Here is a 14,180-nt window from a genome sequence, read left to right on the forward strand (position 1 = left end):
TGGATAATTGATATCTAATGAGTATCTATGAAAAAAACTATGGCTTTGAATACTATGACTACAGATACATAGATAGATAGATACATTTCCTATGAAGTACCCATCAACGTGGCCACAATATTTAAAATCATACAAATGAACCTTATCCCTTTTTGGTTTTCACCAGTAGTTCGTTAGTTACTAGTAACTGACTTCAAATTTGTCCGTTTTCCAGTTTCTCGTTGACTGTGTTTATCAAATAACTGCGTCACATGAGTGTGGAGATTTCGACTGAGAGCTCAGCATTTCTTGACTTTTCATAATTCAGAAATTGCCGGACGAGTGTCCACTTGCCACTCGTTGTGCCCCCTGAACCCTTGCAGATGCAATTACAATAATTGAATAGGATTGGGGCGACAGGCAGATGCTCAAATGTCAAACAAGTTTAAGCTGAAAATTGCCAAAATTTATAAAACTTTGACAGTGTGCATACACACCCCCCACACACACACACGTGAACGTTGATAAGAGTCTGCTTTACGGGTGAGTGTGTGTGTCCTGGGGCCAGGACGATTTCCATTCGCAGTGACTCCCACTGATTGGGGTCGCATTGGGGCAGGAGTGCAGGTCGCAACTCGACCCGACTGCATCCATGGGCTTATAAATTTTATAATGCTCCCTGACATTTGACATGCACATTGTCACGACAATTGGCCTGTGGAGTCTGCACTACCAGTGGCAGTACTATTGGCATTGCCATCGTATCCCCATCCCATTCCATCACCAGTGACCAGTGCCCAGTGGCCAGTGCCCAGTTGGCATAGACCGTAACCCGTAACCCGTAACCAGAACCGGAATCGAACCCCGGAATCCTAAACCCACAGGCTCTCCAGCTGGGCAGGCAGCTTAATCACACTGATGGCACTTTCATGGAATATGTTCGGGTATGTATATTTGATGCCAAAGCGCACATAAACAATTTAATAAAATAGAAAAAAAGACACTGAGGCATATCGGTGCGCAGTGATATCAATTTAAATTAAATATTGAAAGCAGGGCTATTTTATTATAACATTCCACGCTGCAGATTTCCTTTTTTTCTGCACTGTAATTGTATTCAATGAGATAGTGCAGCTATCTGCATTTTTACAATAGGTTATGGGAAACAATAGAACTAATCAAAAAAGGAATCATAATTCTATTAGCAAGCTCCACTGGCGATATTTTCGCTGAGTGCAGCACCGGCGAAAGACGGTTTCAGATTCTGATGTGAAAGGTGGAGAGGAAGTCGGGCGCACGGAGTATAACGTGCTCGAACTCCAAAATTGATAACTTGCCATCGCCATCGACGTCGGCCTCCTCGATTACCTTGTCGGCAATCTGCTGGTGCTCCTCCGGACTCAGCTCGTTCTTGGTCATTGTTGTCAGGCAGGACATGAGGTCGGCGTGCCCGATGAAGCCGTCCTGATCGAAATCTGCAAAGTTATGCCAGACGTAAGTACACACACACACACACGAGGAAAGAGGGAATGGATTGGGGGAGGGGCGAAATGGGCAAGGAGATGGCTTACAAAACTTGACATTTTCTTGCACAAAAGTCAAGTGATGTGTGCCAAACTGAGTTTGCCCAACAGTCAGCCACGTCGGCATCCTTGTGCCACACAGGTAATCGCTTGCTGCACGTTTCAATTTGTGTCAATCTAATAACGCACATTGAAATAAAGTGCAGCCTAGCTGGCTCACCATAACTTGAGTTTCGCAACTAGTTTGGCAAAAATTGTGTCCTTCTGCAGTTGCAGTTGCTGCTGCTACTCGACCTAAGAGATACTTTTGCATCCTATTGATTGGCGACTTTTGGCCCATTAATTTCGTGTGTCAAGTGCACAATCAATTTGCACGAAACTTTTGCTTTTCCATTTATGGTGGCATTTTTCGCTCTTTTCGGTTTCTAATTTAAATTTCAATTAAAATGCTTATTAGAATTTATGGCTGTACTTGAACTTTGGCCCTGCAGCAGCCACAATAGCAACAATAGCCGCTGCCTGGAACGGCGCCACAAATTGCCCGACCGCGAGTCACCACAAGTTGTGTATGTGTGTGTGCCACGTTTGGCGGCCATGGCCATCTTCCACATGCTCCGCGCTCTCCTCCATTTCGGCCAACGTAAAGGCCAAATGCAAAGAGGGCCCACACACACGCACACAACTGGGGCAAGTTCGCCTAAGGCAATAAACACGGGCTGCGGAAATGCATAAACAAAGGCACAAAATGCTGGCCACCAGCTGCAGCTGCAATGAAGATGGAGTTCAGTGATGGCAAGGAATGTATGTATCTCCAGTACTTGGGAGCCAGTTTTAAAGACAACAAAGTCTTAACAAAAAGTCTTAGTTCTTTGTATACATATGAAGAACCCATCTTCGTTGGCAGCTCGTTAATAAAAACATAGTGCCTGGCAATGCAATCACAGCTCAGGACGCACAACCAGTCGTATACGTAATTTCCAGGCAACAAGATTGTTATATTACCAAAACGGAGTTCTAATGGCTTAAACAGCTTCCATGCTACATTGCCTTTAGCCATCACTGGCCACCACAACTGAGCGCGAACTTACCATAAATTTTGAAAGCGTAGAAAACTTTAATGTCCCTCGGCGCCTGCTCGCTGAAAACGGAGAGGGCGTCCAGAAAGTCCTCAAAGGATAAATTGCCCTGGCCATCGCGTGAGAAGGCCTCGCCTGCAAAAATTGCAAAATTGCTGTAGTCCGTTCGTTTTTAGCCCGGTTTTTTTATTCTTTTTTTTTGGCATTGGATTGCTGGGCTTTGCTTATGCTATTGTTACGCACATATTCGCCGGCGAAAGGGATTCTCACGCAACTCGGGCATCTTCTCAATGCATTCGCAGGGCACCTTAACACTCGAGGCCTGACCTTCGGTCATCTGGCGAGGCACCAGATCCGGCCGCAGCTCACGGAATCGCTTGTGAACCCTGCAACGAAAGGACACACGAGGATAAAGGACTATCTGGGGGATACCCTGTCCAGTTGGGCCTGTCTCGCACAGCAACAAATCAAACTAATTGAAAAGCACCTTTGCTTTCCATAAAATACCCTTTGAGTAAGCTCAGCTCATTGGATGCCCATATGAATATTGAATTACTTTGTATTCAGAACTTTTAAAGCGAATTTTTTATCGACCTTGGAAATATTACATTAAATCAGAGTTTATAATTATTATAATTATGTTTTAAAAGTAGGCTCACTGCAGATCAATACTGTGGATACTGGCCGAAATGGTAATCCCCGGGAAAGGGTATGGAATGTGATGTGTTGGCGGGTCAAAGGGCAGGGAGATGATGGGCTTTGTGTTCGGAGTGTCTGTCGTGTGTGTGTTTTCTTGTGTTTGCCGCTTTTTGTTGCCACCGAGGGGCAAACAATGGGAGGCTGCAAACAATGGCGCTTTGTCTGCCGCCATATGAAATGGAATAGTTTTGTCTTATTAGGGGAATACAAATGGCCTACCGCAGGATCTCCTTGCGCGTGAAGAACGTGCAATCCTTTCCGATTTGCGGACCAGCAATGCATGAAGAGAAATTAGCTCCGGGTTCACTTCATCTGATTGATCGCTCACCTGGTAGTCATCCAATTCCTGTTCCGTAAATGTCACAACTTTGTTGCCCATCGTTACTCGTCAGCCAGTTCAGTTCAGTGCAGTTCAGTCCAGTTTGGTTCGTTTTGTTTTTGGCTTGAATCCGCTTGGATTGGTTTTGCCTTTTTTGCGTAGCTGCCGGCCAAACCGGTTAGTCCCAAGCGTGAATGGCAACTGACACTGTTGCCGTCTGTGGGCCAACTCCCAGCGCCATAACTTTGCATAGCTCCATGGCTCCGCGGCTCCACGGCTCCACGGCTTAGTACACATCCTGCGGCGCCTGACCAGCGTATGGCGCCCGCATTCGCATGGAAATTAATTAAGGAGTGTTCAGGACCACCACACCCATTCCCTCTCCCACACCCACCACCCATTCCCACACCCACTCCCCCATCGGGCCCATAACTATACAGTTACCATGTAGCTTTCGCAGGTCAGCGCCGTGTATCCTGCGGTTTTTTCCTGCCCCTGCTGCTCTTTTGAGCTGTCAAGCTGCGGCAAGAGCCGTTTTTAGAGGTGCGCCCCCATAAGTCCGTGGAAAAATACGGAAAAACTAAGCCAACTCTATCGGTCTAACGAATGGAGAGTACCTGATAGTGGCACTGATAATTCATTGTCTGATTTACATAAACTGTGAAGATCCATATGACGTTGTAAGTATTCTTATGATTGTCAACTATATATAGTTACAATTAAAATAGTTTTTCTACATGCAGTCACTCCACATCATGTGATGCCCAACATCTCGTTTGCGCCATTCTTAAGTTCAAATCCTGTAAGTCAGCAGTAAGACCTCGACTTTAGCTCCGCTTTCGGCCAATTAAGCAGATCTAAGCCATGAACATGCCACATCTTAGTCGGAATGTCTGACAGTTTACACTTTAAGCGCTTAATGGCCAAACCTTTTGCCTTTCAGCTGCAAACACTCGCACGAATTCAACATACCCATACCTACATATATAGCTATAGAAAGAACTGCCAAAGCTGCAACGCGAAAAAAGCAGCTAAATTTGTATTGAAGAGGAAACTGTAGCACAGTTTTCAGAGCTACACAGTCGACGCACGCTGCTCTTAGTTGGGTGTAAAGTTTATTAATTAATTTAATGCTCGACGGCACTTTTCAATTTCACGTGTCTGCGCTATGAATTTATGAAAGTGACTGTCGGGCTTGGGATCCAAATCCAGGACGCAGAGCTTGGTTAGAAAGTGATGACCCAGCAGGGAGACGCACCAAGGCTGCAGTGCCGCATAGCTGCTGGGGATTGGGAATTCGATTAGCACGATTACAAGGAGCAGCAGCGGGTAGGGGGCATTGTGTGGATAGTACTACTTACCGCTGGTCAGCCGGGCGGCAATCGGTTTCGCATTCGATTTCGATTTCCTGAAACGTCAACATAATCGAGCAATCCAGCGCCGTGGCTCCGACCATATAAGCCTGCTCCTCATCCGGTTCCAATTCCGCCTCCTCTTCTACTCCTCCTTCGACGGCGGCCAAGAGACCCCGGAGCGAGTTGTAAGTGGGCCGGGAGTGGTCGGAGTAGCCGGACTGCCACATGAAGTCGAAGTGGCGCTGCAATTGCCAAGAATCGTTACACGCACTGCACAAAGCCACTTGGCCGCCATCCATTGCCCATTTAGCCGCCACTCCGAGTGAACTTACAACGTTCTGCCCACCTGGGCATTTGGAAAAAATGAAGTCAAGGAAGTTCAGCCCTCTTTCCTAAATATTTGGATACTCTACCCAACAGATACGCCTTAAGTTGCAGAAGAGTAAGCTCAAGTCAGCACTGATTACAAAGCAGTTTAACTATCTACATAAAATATACTTCCAATAGTCTGGAAAACCAGTCATCTAAAAAGTTCGAAGTGCTCCGAGTGTTAGAGCATCAGAAACCAACTGGTACTATCTGCAAATGCCAAGGCTCTCCGGGGGCAGGAAAAATAAACAAAGCCAAACGGACCAAGACAGAGGAGCAGTTGGGGCAGCTGTTTGATTGGTTGGCTTACCTTTACCAGCAATTGCAAATTCAAAATTTTTTGCAGCACACAATTTTTTGGTAAGCGCAATATTTCCGCTTTGTTGTCTTGTGCTTGAGTTTGATTCGCAGGCTCATTCCGATTGAGTTTTTGGCTCTGGCTCTCATTCTGATTCACGTTGCGACTTGTCGTACTAGCAGCCTCAGCCCGAGTTTCCGGTTCCGTTTTTGTTTCCGTTCCAGCTGCACTTGCCACTGCCACTGCTGTTGCCGTTGCCATTGCCGTTTCCATTGCCAACACATTGCCGGACAGTTGGCTGCTGGTTGCTGCTCCTGCCACCGAGGTGGCTGCCGGTCTAGTCATTGTTGTTTCCATTCTGGCCACTTTTGTGTACCTTTGGGTCGTGGCTGTTGCAGCAGCTGCTCTTGTCCTCGTCGAGAATTGACCGGCAGTGACGACAGGGGCGTCCGCCCCGCCCCCCAATGGCAGGACAACATTAGCGGCGCCAATTCCAGCAGCTCCTTCCTTTGTCCCCGTTGCCGCAATCGAAACGCGACTCTGATTCAGCTGCTCCAGCTCCGGCTCCGGTTGCTGCTGCTTCTGGCTCTGATTGGAGCTCTCCGCTCGGTTGGATTCCGGGTCCTGCACGGAGAGAAATCGAGCCATAGACATAAGCTTTTATTTACTTAGTAAGTATATAATTCGTTGAAATATGTAACAGAGAAGTTTTCGACATATATATATATTCTTGATCAGGATCAGTAGCGAGTCGATCTGGCATGTCCGTCTGTCGTCGTCTGTGTTGTCGTCTGGCGTCTGTCTGTCCGTATGAACGTCGAGATCTCAGAACTACAAAGCTAGAAAGTTAAGCATACAGACTTCAGGGACATAGACGCAGCGCAAGTTTGTCGATTCATGTTGCCACGCCCACTCTAACGCCCACAAACCGCCCAAAGCTACCACGCCCACACTTTTGAAAAATGATTTGATGTTTTTTCATTTTTGTGTTAGTCTAGTAAATTTCTATCGATTTGCCAAAAATCTTTTTGCCACGCCCTCCCTAACGCCCACAAACCACCCAAAACTGCCACGTCCAAATCGATTTGCCAAAAAACCTTTTTGCTACGCCCACTCTAACGCCCACAAACCGCCCAAAGCTGCTACGCCCACACTATTGAAAAATGTTTTGATATTTTTTGTATTAGTCTTATAAATTTCTATCGATTTGCCAAAAAACATTTTGCCACGCCCACTCTAGCGCCCACAAACCGCCAAAAACTGCCACGCCCACACTTTTGAAAAATGTTTTGATATTTTTTCATTTTTGTATTAGACTTGTAAATTTCTATCGATTTGCCAAAAACTTTTTGCCACGCCCACTCTAACGCCCTCAAAACGAAAAAAACTGTCAGTGTTGAAGACTCGCCTTCGCACTTCCACTAGCTGAGTAACGGGTATCAGATAGTCGGGGAACTCGACTATAGCGTTTTCTCTTGTTTCCACTTTAATGATATCACATTGTTTGTTCACATTCAAGGAAAAATAACAGTTCTACAATTGAGCCAGCACTTAGAACAATAAGTGCAGAGCAATGATAGTAATAGCTACATCTAAGAAGTAAGAGTGGTTCTATAAATTAATATTTCATTTTAAATTATTCATTGTTTTCTATGCTGAACAGCCTTGTTGTGCTTAAACCTTGGTACATATGTATGACACATTTTAGTAGAACTGTGGCCATTTTTCCAGTGCGTCTTACCTCGTATTCCCTTAGCAGGCAGGCCACCAGCAAATGTTTTATAAGCACCATAATTTCACTGGAGAATTTCAGAGATTTTATGGCCATGGCGTTGGCGTTGGCGATGGCGATGGCGTTGGCATTGGTTGAATTTTGTTTGTTAGCGTTTTCAATGCGCATTCCCATTTCGTGTGGTCGTTGGCGGCGTTGTCATCGTGGTGCCAAAAGGTGTTGAGGCGACACGGCCATGGAAAAACATAGTGAAAGAGCTGGGTTTGAGTAAAAGTGGTGTTGTTGAGGAAAAGTTGAAAACCAGGTGGGGGGCAGAGAGGAGGATGCAGCCCGGAAAATGGCGATGTTGGCATTTGGCACTCGAGAATTTGTGTTTGGCTGTTGCTTCTTGCATTATTTATTGAATATTTGCGTGTGGCCGAAACTGGTTCACAGTTTGCTTCCGCTGCTCATGAAAATTTATGTCCAAAAGGGAGTGACTCGAATAGAAAGTAATTATAAGAGCTCAAAGTGCCGTACAATTTGGCCCAAATGAATTGAATTGTTTGCCAGAGAAATGAAAGCCAAAGATACATATTTCAAGCACCAAAAAGTTATCTCTGCCCATCTATTCAATCGCCAAGAATCATCATCCCCAGCGAGATTAGTCCACATTTGTATCTGATTTTCTGTATAGAGGCAAGTCGAATTTATTGGAAAACGCAAGTGACTTACCCGGGAAAGACACGCGAGCTCAATTCATCGAAGGAAATCGAATTCGCGTGATCGCCATAAATTAAATTGCTGTTCTGAAACACACGTAAATTATTTTGCGGGCAGCCGAGAAGTGCATCCAAGGCATCGAGCATACGACTGGGTGTGCTAAAAGCAGGGAAAAGAACCAATGGAAATACATCAGCGGACATGTCTCTCGTACAGTGTGGTCAATAACTATAAGACGTAAGAGGGGTAAAGGTAAATCTGGACAAAATGATTTAAGTATAGGTGAAAAACGTATTAAGCCAACGTAAGATAGTCAACTTAAGTTAAGCATTAACTAAATATGAAGTTACGAACAATAATGATTGATCATAACTTGAAAATCAATTATACTAAGTTCAATTATCGCTTAGGTTGCGATACCAAATGAAATCAGTTTCGTCGCGTGCTGTACGTATGAATATTACTTTTAAATCTGATGTATATGCATATGGGATATATGGAAGATGTTGCGCCCGAAACAAAGGCCAACGAATTGGCAACAATTTTCGAGGGGTCGCGGGGCAAGGAGGCCGCCAGATCCATAAAATCCGGCGACGGAGTCCACGGAGTCCACAGAGTCCACGGCGGACGCGGAGCAAGCGGTAAACCGGAATGAAAGCGCAAGCAAATTGAATTTTGTGCACGGATGCACGCATGACTTGAAACAGCGGGCCGCAAATAAACGAATGAGTGGGGCGGCTGGGAGGGGAACTGGAACTGGAGCTGGGCTGGGCTGGGATTGCAATTGAAGTGGACTCAGGAACGTCCGGAGCATTCAGTGTCCAAAAGGATACAAAAGGATACAAGAAAGAACAAAGTAAAGGCAAAAAGAGCTGGGCACTAAAGCAGAAGGAGTGGCAAACAGTAACCGAAAGTGTTGGAATTATGAAGCACGACAGGACACGCAAATGGAGCAGATTGAAATTTATGACTCGATGTTCGTGCCAAAGGAGCAGCCTTCAGCTGCCTGCTCCTCGTGCCGACTGGCACGGTGTGCTCCTGGTTCCTGGTGCCTGCTGGATGGTGGATGGTGAATGGTAAATGGTGGCTGGTTTCGCTGACATACCCAGAGAATAGTTCCAGCGGACAGTAGTGGCCCAAACGTTTGATTTTCCCATTGTGCAGCTGTCGAAGGTAGTGAATGAGTAACTTAGACGACCTACGTCCTCTCGCCCCTCTCCGCCCATCCACACTCACCTTCAGCAGTTGCATGCTGCAAAAGCGACACCAGCACTTGTCCGGGGCCAAGGGTTCCTTCTCCGGCTGATTGTGGGGCGTCTCCTTTGGCTTTGTCACTGCCCCCGATGGCATTAAATCAAATAAATCGTTGACATCACTTGCCAACTGGAGCCAGCCTTGTTTGGGTTTTATTTCGATGGCATATGTATCGCCCAGACGACGGACAGCGCTCCTGTTTCTCGTCCTTCCAACTCCTGCCGCCGCTCCACCGGCTTCACCTCCTGTTGTGCCCTTTGCCTGCAAAATTATATCGTTTCGCTTATTTGCTCTCGCCTCTTTGCCTCTTTGCCACGTTCCCCCAATCCCCTGATCCCCCGAATCCGCGATTCCGATCCACACTCCGACGAAATGGAGTAAAAGGAAGGTGCCGGCATGTCCTGCCATGAAATATTATGCCTGCCGTGTACCGCGAACTTTTGCACCGTCGTTGATGCCATTTTGACTTGAAAATGCAGCGACGAGCGCAGCACGAACAAAAAAAAGGGGAAAAAAAGGGAAGCAACCATCATGAATAAAGCTACCACGGTTTCGCATGGTTTGGGATCGGGGTCCTTGGCCAGGTTATCGCTGCTTCTGCTCCTGTTTCTGCTCCTGTTTCTGCTGCTGCTGTTGTGACATAAAACAAAAGTTGTTGCGCTGATTGTATGATGAGTTATGAAGCCGACGGCCGGCACGGCATGGACGCAGTTCTCCATTCGCGCTGCCCAACTTGAAATTGAAAATTAACATTTAAAGCCGCAATTAAAGCGTTGTTCTTTTTCCAGCGCTCACCTTTTTCACCTCATTTTTTCCGCCCGCAAGCCGCAATGCGCTCTGTGCTCTGTGCTGTGCGATGGAACACACACAATATGGCCTTAGTTATGGCCACGTTTTATATACATATGTACCACTTTCTATGGCCTCTTTTTTTTGTTTTTTTGTTTTGAGCGGCCCCTGCTCCACTGGCTGTTTGTTTCCTTTGCTGGCAATTTTATTTCGGTCAATGCTTTGGCACCAAAGCCATAAATTCAATATGTACCCACCGAGCACGGCGAACAAATAGCCAAAAAATTGCAAAAAAAATAGGTATTGCCGGGCGACAGATGATCGAATCGGGGTGTACCCTAAACTCATGCAAGGGGTGAGCAGCTGACCACCACGTGTGCCACCTACCAGCTAAGCTACCCGATGTAACGTGGGGCGTGTAATAAAACTTGCAGCTATGGCGGCACTTTCAAACCAATTTCGGCATCTTTTATAACCGCACAAGTCCAAAAACCCAAAGCACCGAACCCAGAATCCAGAACCCAAACGAAACGAATCGAATTGGCCAGTGGCTATTGGGTTGGGGCGCGTTGGCGGTCGCAAGTAACGCCAACAAAGTGTTTACACTGTTGCCCACTTTAATTCAAAACAAAGAACCGCTGATTTATGGGCCTCGACCAGGGTTTAGCTGCGAATTTGGATGGCGATGGAGGTGGAGGTGGAGGTGGCACTCGTGGGTTTGTTAGCCGTCCGTCCGATGGCGCGGCACAAAGGCAAACTACGCCGCAGCAGGAGCTGTGGCACGGCGGCAGCTTTGGCTAACGTGTCCAGCACATATGGCCAAAAATGCCAATATTGTCCTTGTACGAAATACACAATTTATTTGGACAGCAGCAGCAGGAGCAGCAGCAGCCACACGACTCCGCCCAAAAACAGCAGCCTCAGCATTCCGTTGCCAGGGGAAAGGAGCAGCAGGAGGAGCAGCAGCAGGAGCAGGAGCATGAACAGGATCTATATCAAGGGCTGGAGCAGCTGACGACGACCAACTCACCTGTAAATTGGCAAGTAAAACATCGAACGTGGCAGGCAATTGGGTCACATCTGGCAGCAGCAGGCCGAATGGCCCCACAAATTCCTTATCCAGACGCGAAACTGCAACGGGTTGGAAAACACAGACACAGCAGTGAAAGGCGGAAAAGTCAGGAAAATTGGGCCATGCGACTATATGCTATGGGATGGGATGTGATGGGATGGCCATAGCCGAATGAATGTAAAGTGCAAGCGCCAGCATCCGGCGATTATTGATATATAGACGCCGCTGGCGGCTAGGTGGGTTAGGATGCGAAGGTGAATGATAAATCGCTGGCCAGCTCTGCAGTTCTGCAGCTCTGCAGCGGGCAGCCTGTTGCTGGCTGCCGGGCATAAACCCGATTTTGATATATGGCCACGACTACGGCGTCCGCCACTAATCAGTCCCATGTGGACGGGCGGGCTGGTCCACAGCCACCAACTGAAACTGAAACTGAAACTGCTACTGCCACTGCAACTGGAGCAAAAGGATCCTTCAACCCATCGTGGGCATCAGTGAAAGGAACTGGCAGTGGGGTCGTGGGGTCGTGGGATGCGGCACTAAAACGCTCGTTTATGATTGATTGCAGTGGCTCTAAAAGGCTTTGGATGGCGGCCAGGACGAAAAGGGCGGCTGCAGCGCAATTGCAATCGCAAAGGCAAAAGCCAAAAGGGAGGCACTGCAGCAAAAGCTGCTCACATACAAAATTTGGTAGCGGGACGGCGCTAATATAAAAGCCACAGTGGAGATCCGCTTGGAAAGGCACCATCGGTGAATTGTTTTTCGCTTTAGCAAACCCTAACTATACCTGCACAGAAAATAAATTGGTTTAAAGTAACCTAATAACTAAAGGTCACGAAGAGGTACATCACAAAAGTGTGATCATCTTGGTGGGAATAATCTTCAGCTTGCTGCTTTTTAGTACCGAAACATCTGTGATATTATAGAAAGCGCTTGTAATTAGTTCATTAGAATGTTCCTGTTTTTAGCGCTTAAGTTAAAGATGCCATGGCCAAATGAAGATAGTTTTTTTTGCCCAGTGCACTTACCCGGTCTCTGGTCGCGTATGTGCTCGTTTATCCAGAATCTATCGTCTTCCTTTGGTATGGCAACAATATCCGCTCCGCAGACAAACTCATTTCCTAATAGACGGCGCATTATCCCGATATAAGCCATAAAATCCGGCATTGTCAAGTCGCCAGCTGGAGATTGAGTCGGAGGTGGCGGTGGCGGTGGAGGAGCACAAGGCAACATAGAAGGAGAGATGTGGATAAATGAAATAAACACATTTGATGCAATGGCCAAAAGATGCACAGAGAGATAGAGAGATACCCGAAAGGGCAAAGGGCAAAGGAAGTGGGTGGCGGTTGGCGGTGGGTCAAAATCCAGCCAGGCAGGCAATAACCGGAGCACAATGTGGCCGGGAGATGGAGCAGCAGCTTGTCTGGGTGTTTGAAGTTGCACGCAACCATTTCCGGTCCAACAAAAAAGGAAAGCTCCAGCGAGCCCAGCTAACAATAACAGGCTCGCCCTGGCACTTGGAGAAATACATGATAAACTGGGGAATTTTTTGTGTCTTCATATAACTCATATAACTATAGACTAGTTATGGAATTCAGTTGCAATTTAACAACACATATTGTTAAAAGTAAGTGTACCTGGCACATGAACTAATTTCGAGCACGAAGGATCCATTTTATCGGCTCGTGTATACGAACCTCTTTCAGTTGCGACACGCTGCCCTTCCGGCCGGGCAACCTCATCCGCCGGCTCATGCCGCTGGTGCGCCGCCTGGCGCAGTCTGCTGGATATCATTTTTGGCAAACGTAAAACTTTTTTAAATTGCGGCAGGGCGAGCACCAAATTTGCATTACCCTCCGCCCGATAGATCAACTCAATTTGGCGCAGTTCCATCGCCGCGGGCAGATCCAGCAGGGCGTGCAGATTCTTGGCCATCCACTGTGGCTGTGGCTGTGGCTGGGCCCTAAGCTTTAGTTTTTGCCCCATTCCCATTTCCATTCCCAATCCCGGGGAGCAGTGTCCTCCTCCTGCGGCTGTCATGGCCTGTGCGCGGGTGTTTCTGGTTCGTTGTCGCTGTCAAAATGCAACTGGCGCCGTCAGAGAGCGGCTTCTCCCCCCAACTCCCAACTCCAAGCTCCGAACTCCGACCTCTGACCTCTGACCCCTGACCCCTTCTGCTCGGTCTGCTTGGTCTGCGGCGCGCCAGTGTTGATGATTGCCGATTGTGGCTTGTTGTGGTCGAGTCCTGCGGCTTTACGATTGTTATTGTTTCTGTTTCTGCGGCTGTCGCTGCCGCTCCTTGCCACTTGCTCCTTGCTCCCTGCTGCACCACCACCACTCCCCTCGCTATTTGTGCTGTCGTGGGCGCATTTATGCACATTTATTGACCGGCGATAAGATGCAGCAGCCGGGAAGTCGTCGCCGGTTTGGAAGTCAGCTCGCCAGGCGCTGATAAAATACGTAAATTGCACGTTTAAAGCGTTTTCAGTAAAATACAAAGAAAATGGGCAGGGAATACATGTTGCAATTTAACACCTAAAAAAGAGAGATAACCAGGTAAGTAAGTAAAAGGGTTTTCTACATATGCTAATCTACTTACAAATCCTTAAGTTCATTCGAAGTCCTTTCGCATATCTTGGGTTAAAGTCCTTGCAGGACAACATATGTTGCATATTACTAAATATTTGGTCTTAGATGCTAACACTTTGTTTTTACAATCAACTACGGATATTTTTGCAAATATTTTAAAACATATTTATCTTGTAATAAATACAAAGGACTATTTAAAGGATGTTCCTTATTCTTCAAAATAATTTTTAATTTTATTGTACTTATTCCTTCACTTTTTATAAATAAACACCATTTTTCAGCTTGCTTCAATTACCTTGTCGCTGAATGTACAGCACTATTTACCTTAAGCTGCAAAAATCACTCACAATTGTGCAGATTGTACGCCGGTTTTTAAACTAAAATTTATTTATGTTTTTCAAACAGCTGATCAGCTGAGATCACTTTC

The 14,180-nt window shown here is 46.7% G+C and overlaps 2 protein-coding genes across 7 annotated transcripts; both read right to left on the reverse strand.

The window, feature by feature from the left end:
• Positions 1 to 1,045: 1,045 nt before the first annotated feature.
• On the reverse strand, positions 1,046 to 3,840 carry LOC122614245 (calcium and integrin-binding family member 2). Its single transcript, XM_043788778.1, has 5 exons — positions 3,606 to 3,840; positions 3,497 to 3,531; positions 2,822 to 2,964; positions 2,591 to 2,713; positions 1,046 to 1,454 (listed from the first exon to the last, which is right to left on the reverse strand). The coding sequence occupies exons 1-5, from the start codon at positions 3,654 to 3,656 to the stop codon at positions 1,237 to 1,239; spliced, it is 570 nt and encodes a 189-aa protein (XP_043644713.1). The 5' UTR covers positions 3,657 to 3,840; the 3' UTR covers positions 1,046 to 1,236.
• An 853-nt stretch (positions 3,841 to 4,693) lies between these two features.
• LOC122612410 (inositol-pentakisphosphate 2-kinase) lies at positions 4,694 to 14,175 on the reverse strand. Of its 6 annotated transcripts, none has more exons than XM_043786006.1 (11): positions 14,078 to 14,175; positions 12,862 to 13,612; positions 12,193 to 12,345; positions 11,126 to 11,226; positions 9,289 to 9,567; positions 9,158 to 9,216; positions 8,065 to 8,211; positions 7,360 to 7,417; positions 5,631 to 6,242; positions 4,958 to 5,193; positions 4,694 to 4,875 (listed from the first exon to the last, which is right to left on the reverse strand). In XM_043786006.1, exons 2-11 carry the CDS (start codon positions 13,202 to 13,204, stop codon positions 4,719 to 4,721), a joined length of 2,145 nt encoding a protein of 714 aa, XP_043641941.1. In that variant the 5' UTR covers positions 13,205 to 13,612; positions 14,078 to 14,175; the 3' UTR covers positions 4,694 to 4,718. The 6 variants fall into 6 exon arrangements, with proteins under 6 accessions (XP_043641941.1, XP_043641936.1, XP_043641940.1 ...); XM_043786001.1 differs by having other exon boundaries at positions 4,694 to 4,878; XM_043786005.1 differs by having other exon boundaries at positions 4,694 to 4,878; positions 14,101 to 14,115.
• Between the last annotated feature and the right edge of the window lie 5 nt (positions 14,176 to 14,180).

The sequence above is a fragment of the Drosophila teissieri genome, chromosome 2R (assembly GCF_016746235.2).
Source record: "Drosophila teissieri strain GT53w chromosome 2R, Prin_Dtei_1.1, whole genome shotgun sequence".
Taxonomy (NCBI): domain Eukaryota; kingdom Metazoa; phylum Arthropoda; class Insecta; order Diptera; family Drosophilidae; genus Drosophila; species Drosophila teissieri.

Excerpts from the sequence above, each read along its gene's own strand:
- LOC122612410 (XM_043786001.1), bottom strand. The coding sequence starts at position 13,204 with ATGACAGCCGCAGGAGGAGGACACTGCTCCCCGGGATTGGGAATGGAA. Across the intron at positions 5,194-5,630 it reads ATTTGCAATTGCTGGTAAAG|CGCCACTTCGACTTCATGTG; the intron begins GTAAGCCAACCA and ends TGGCAATTGCAG. Across the intron at positions 4,879-4,957 it reads TGCCGCCCGGCTGACCAGCG|CAGCTATGCGGCACTGCAGC; the intron begins GTAAGTAGTACT and ends CCCAATCCCCAG.
- LOC122614245 (XM_043788778.1), bottom strand. The coding sequence starts at position 3,656 with ATGGGCAACAAAGTTGTGACATTTACGGAACAGGAATTGGATGACTAC. Across the intron at positions 2,714-2,821 it reads TCCCTTTCGCCGGCGAATAT|GCGAGGCCTTCTCACGCGAT; the intron begins GTGCGTAACAAT and ends CAATTTTTGCAG. Across the intron at positions 1,455-2,590 it reads CTACGCTTTCAAAATTTATG|ATTTCGATCAGGACGGCTTC; the intron begins GTAAGTTCGCGC and ends ATAACTTTGCAG.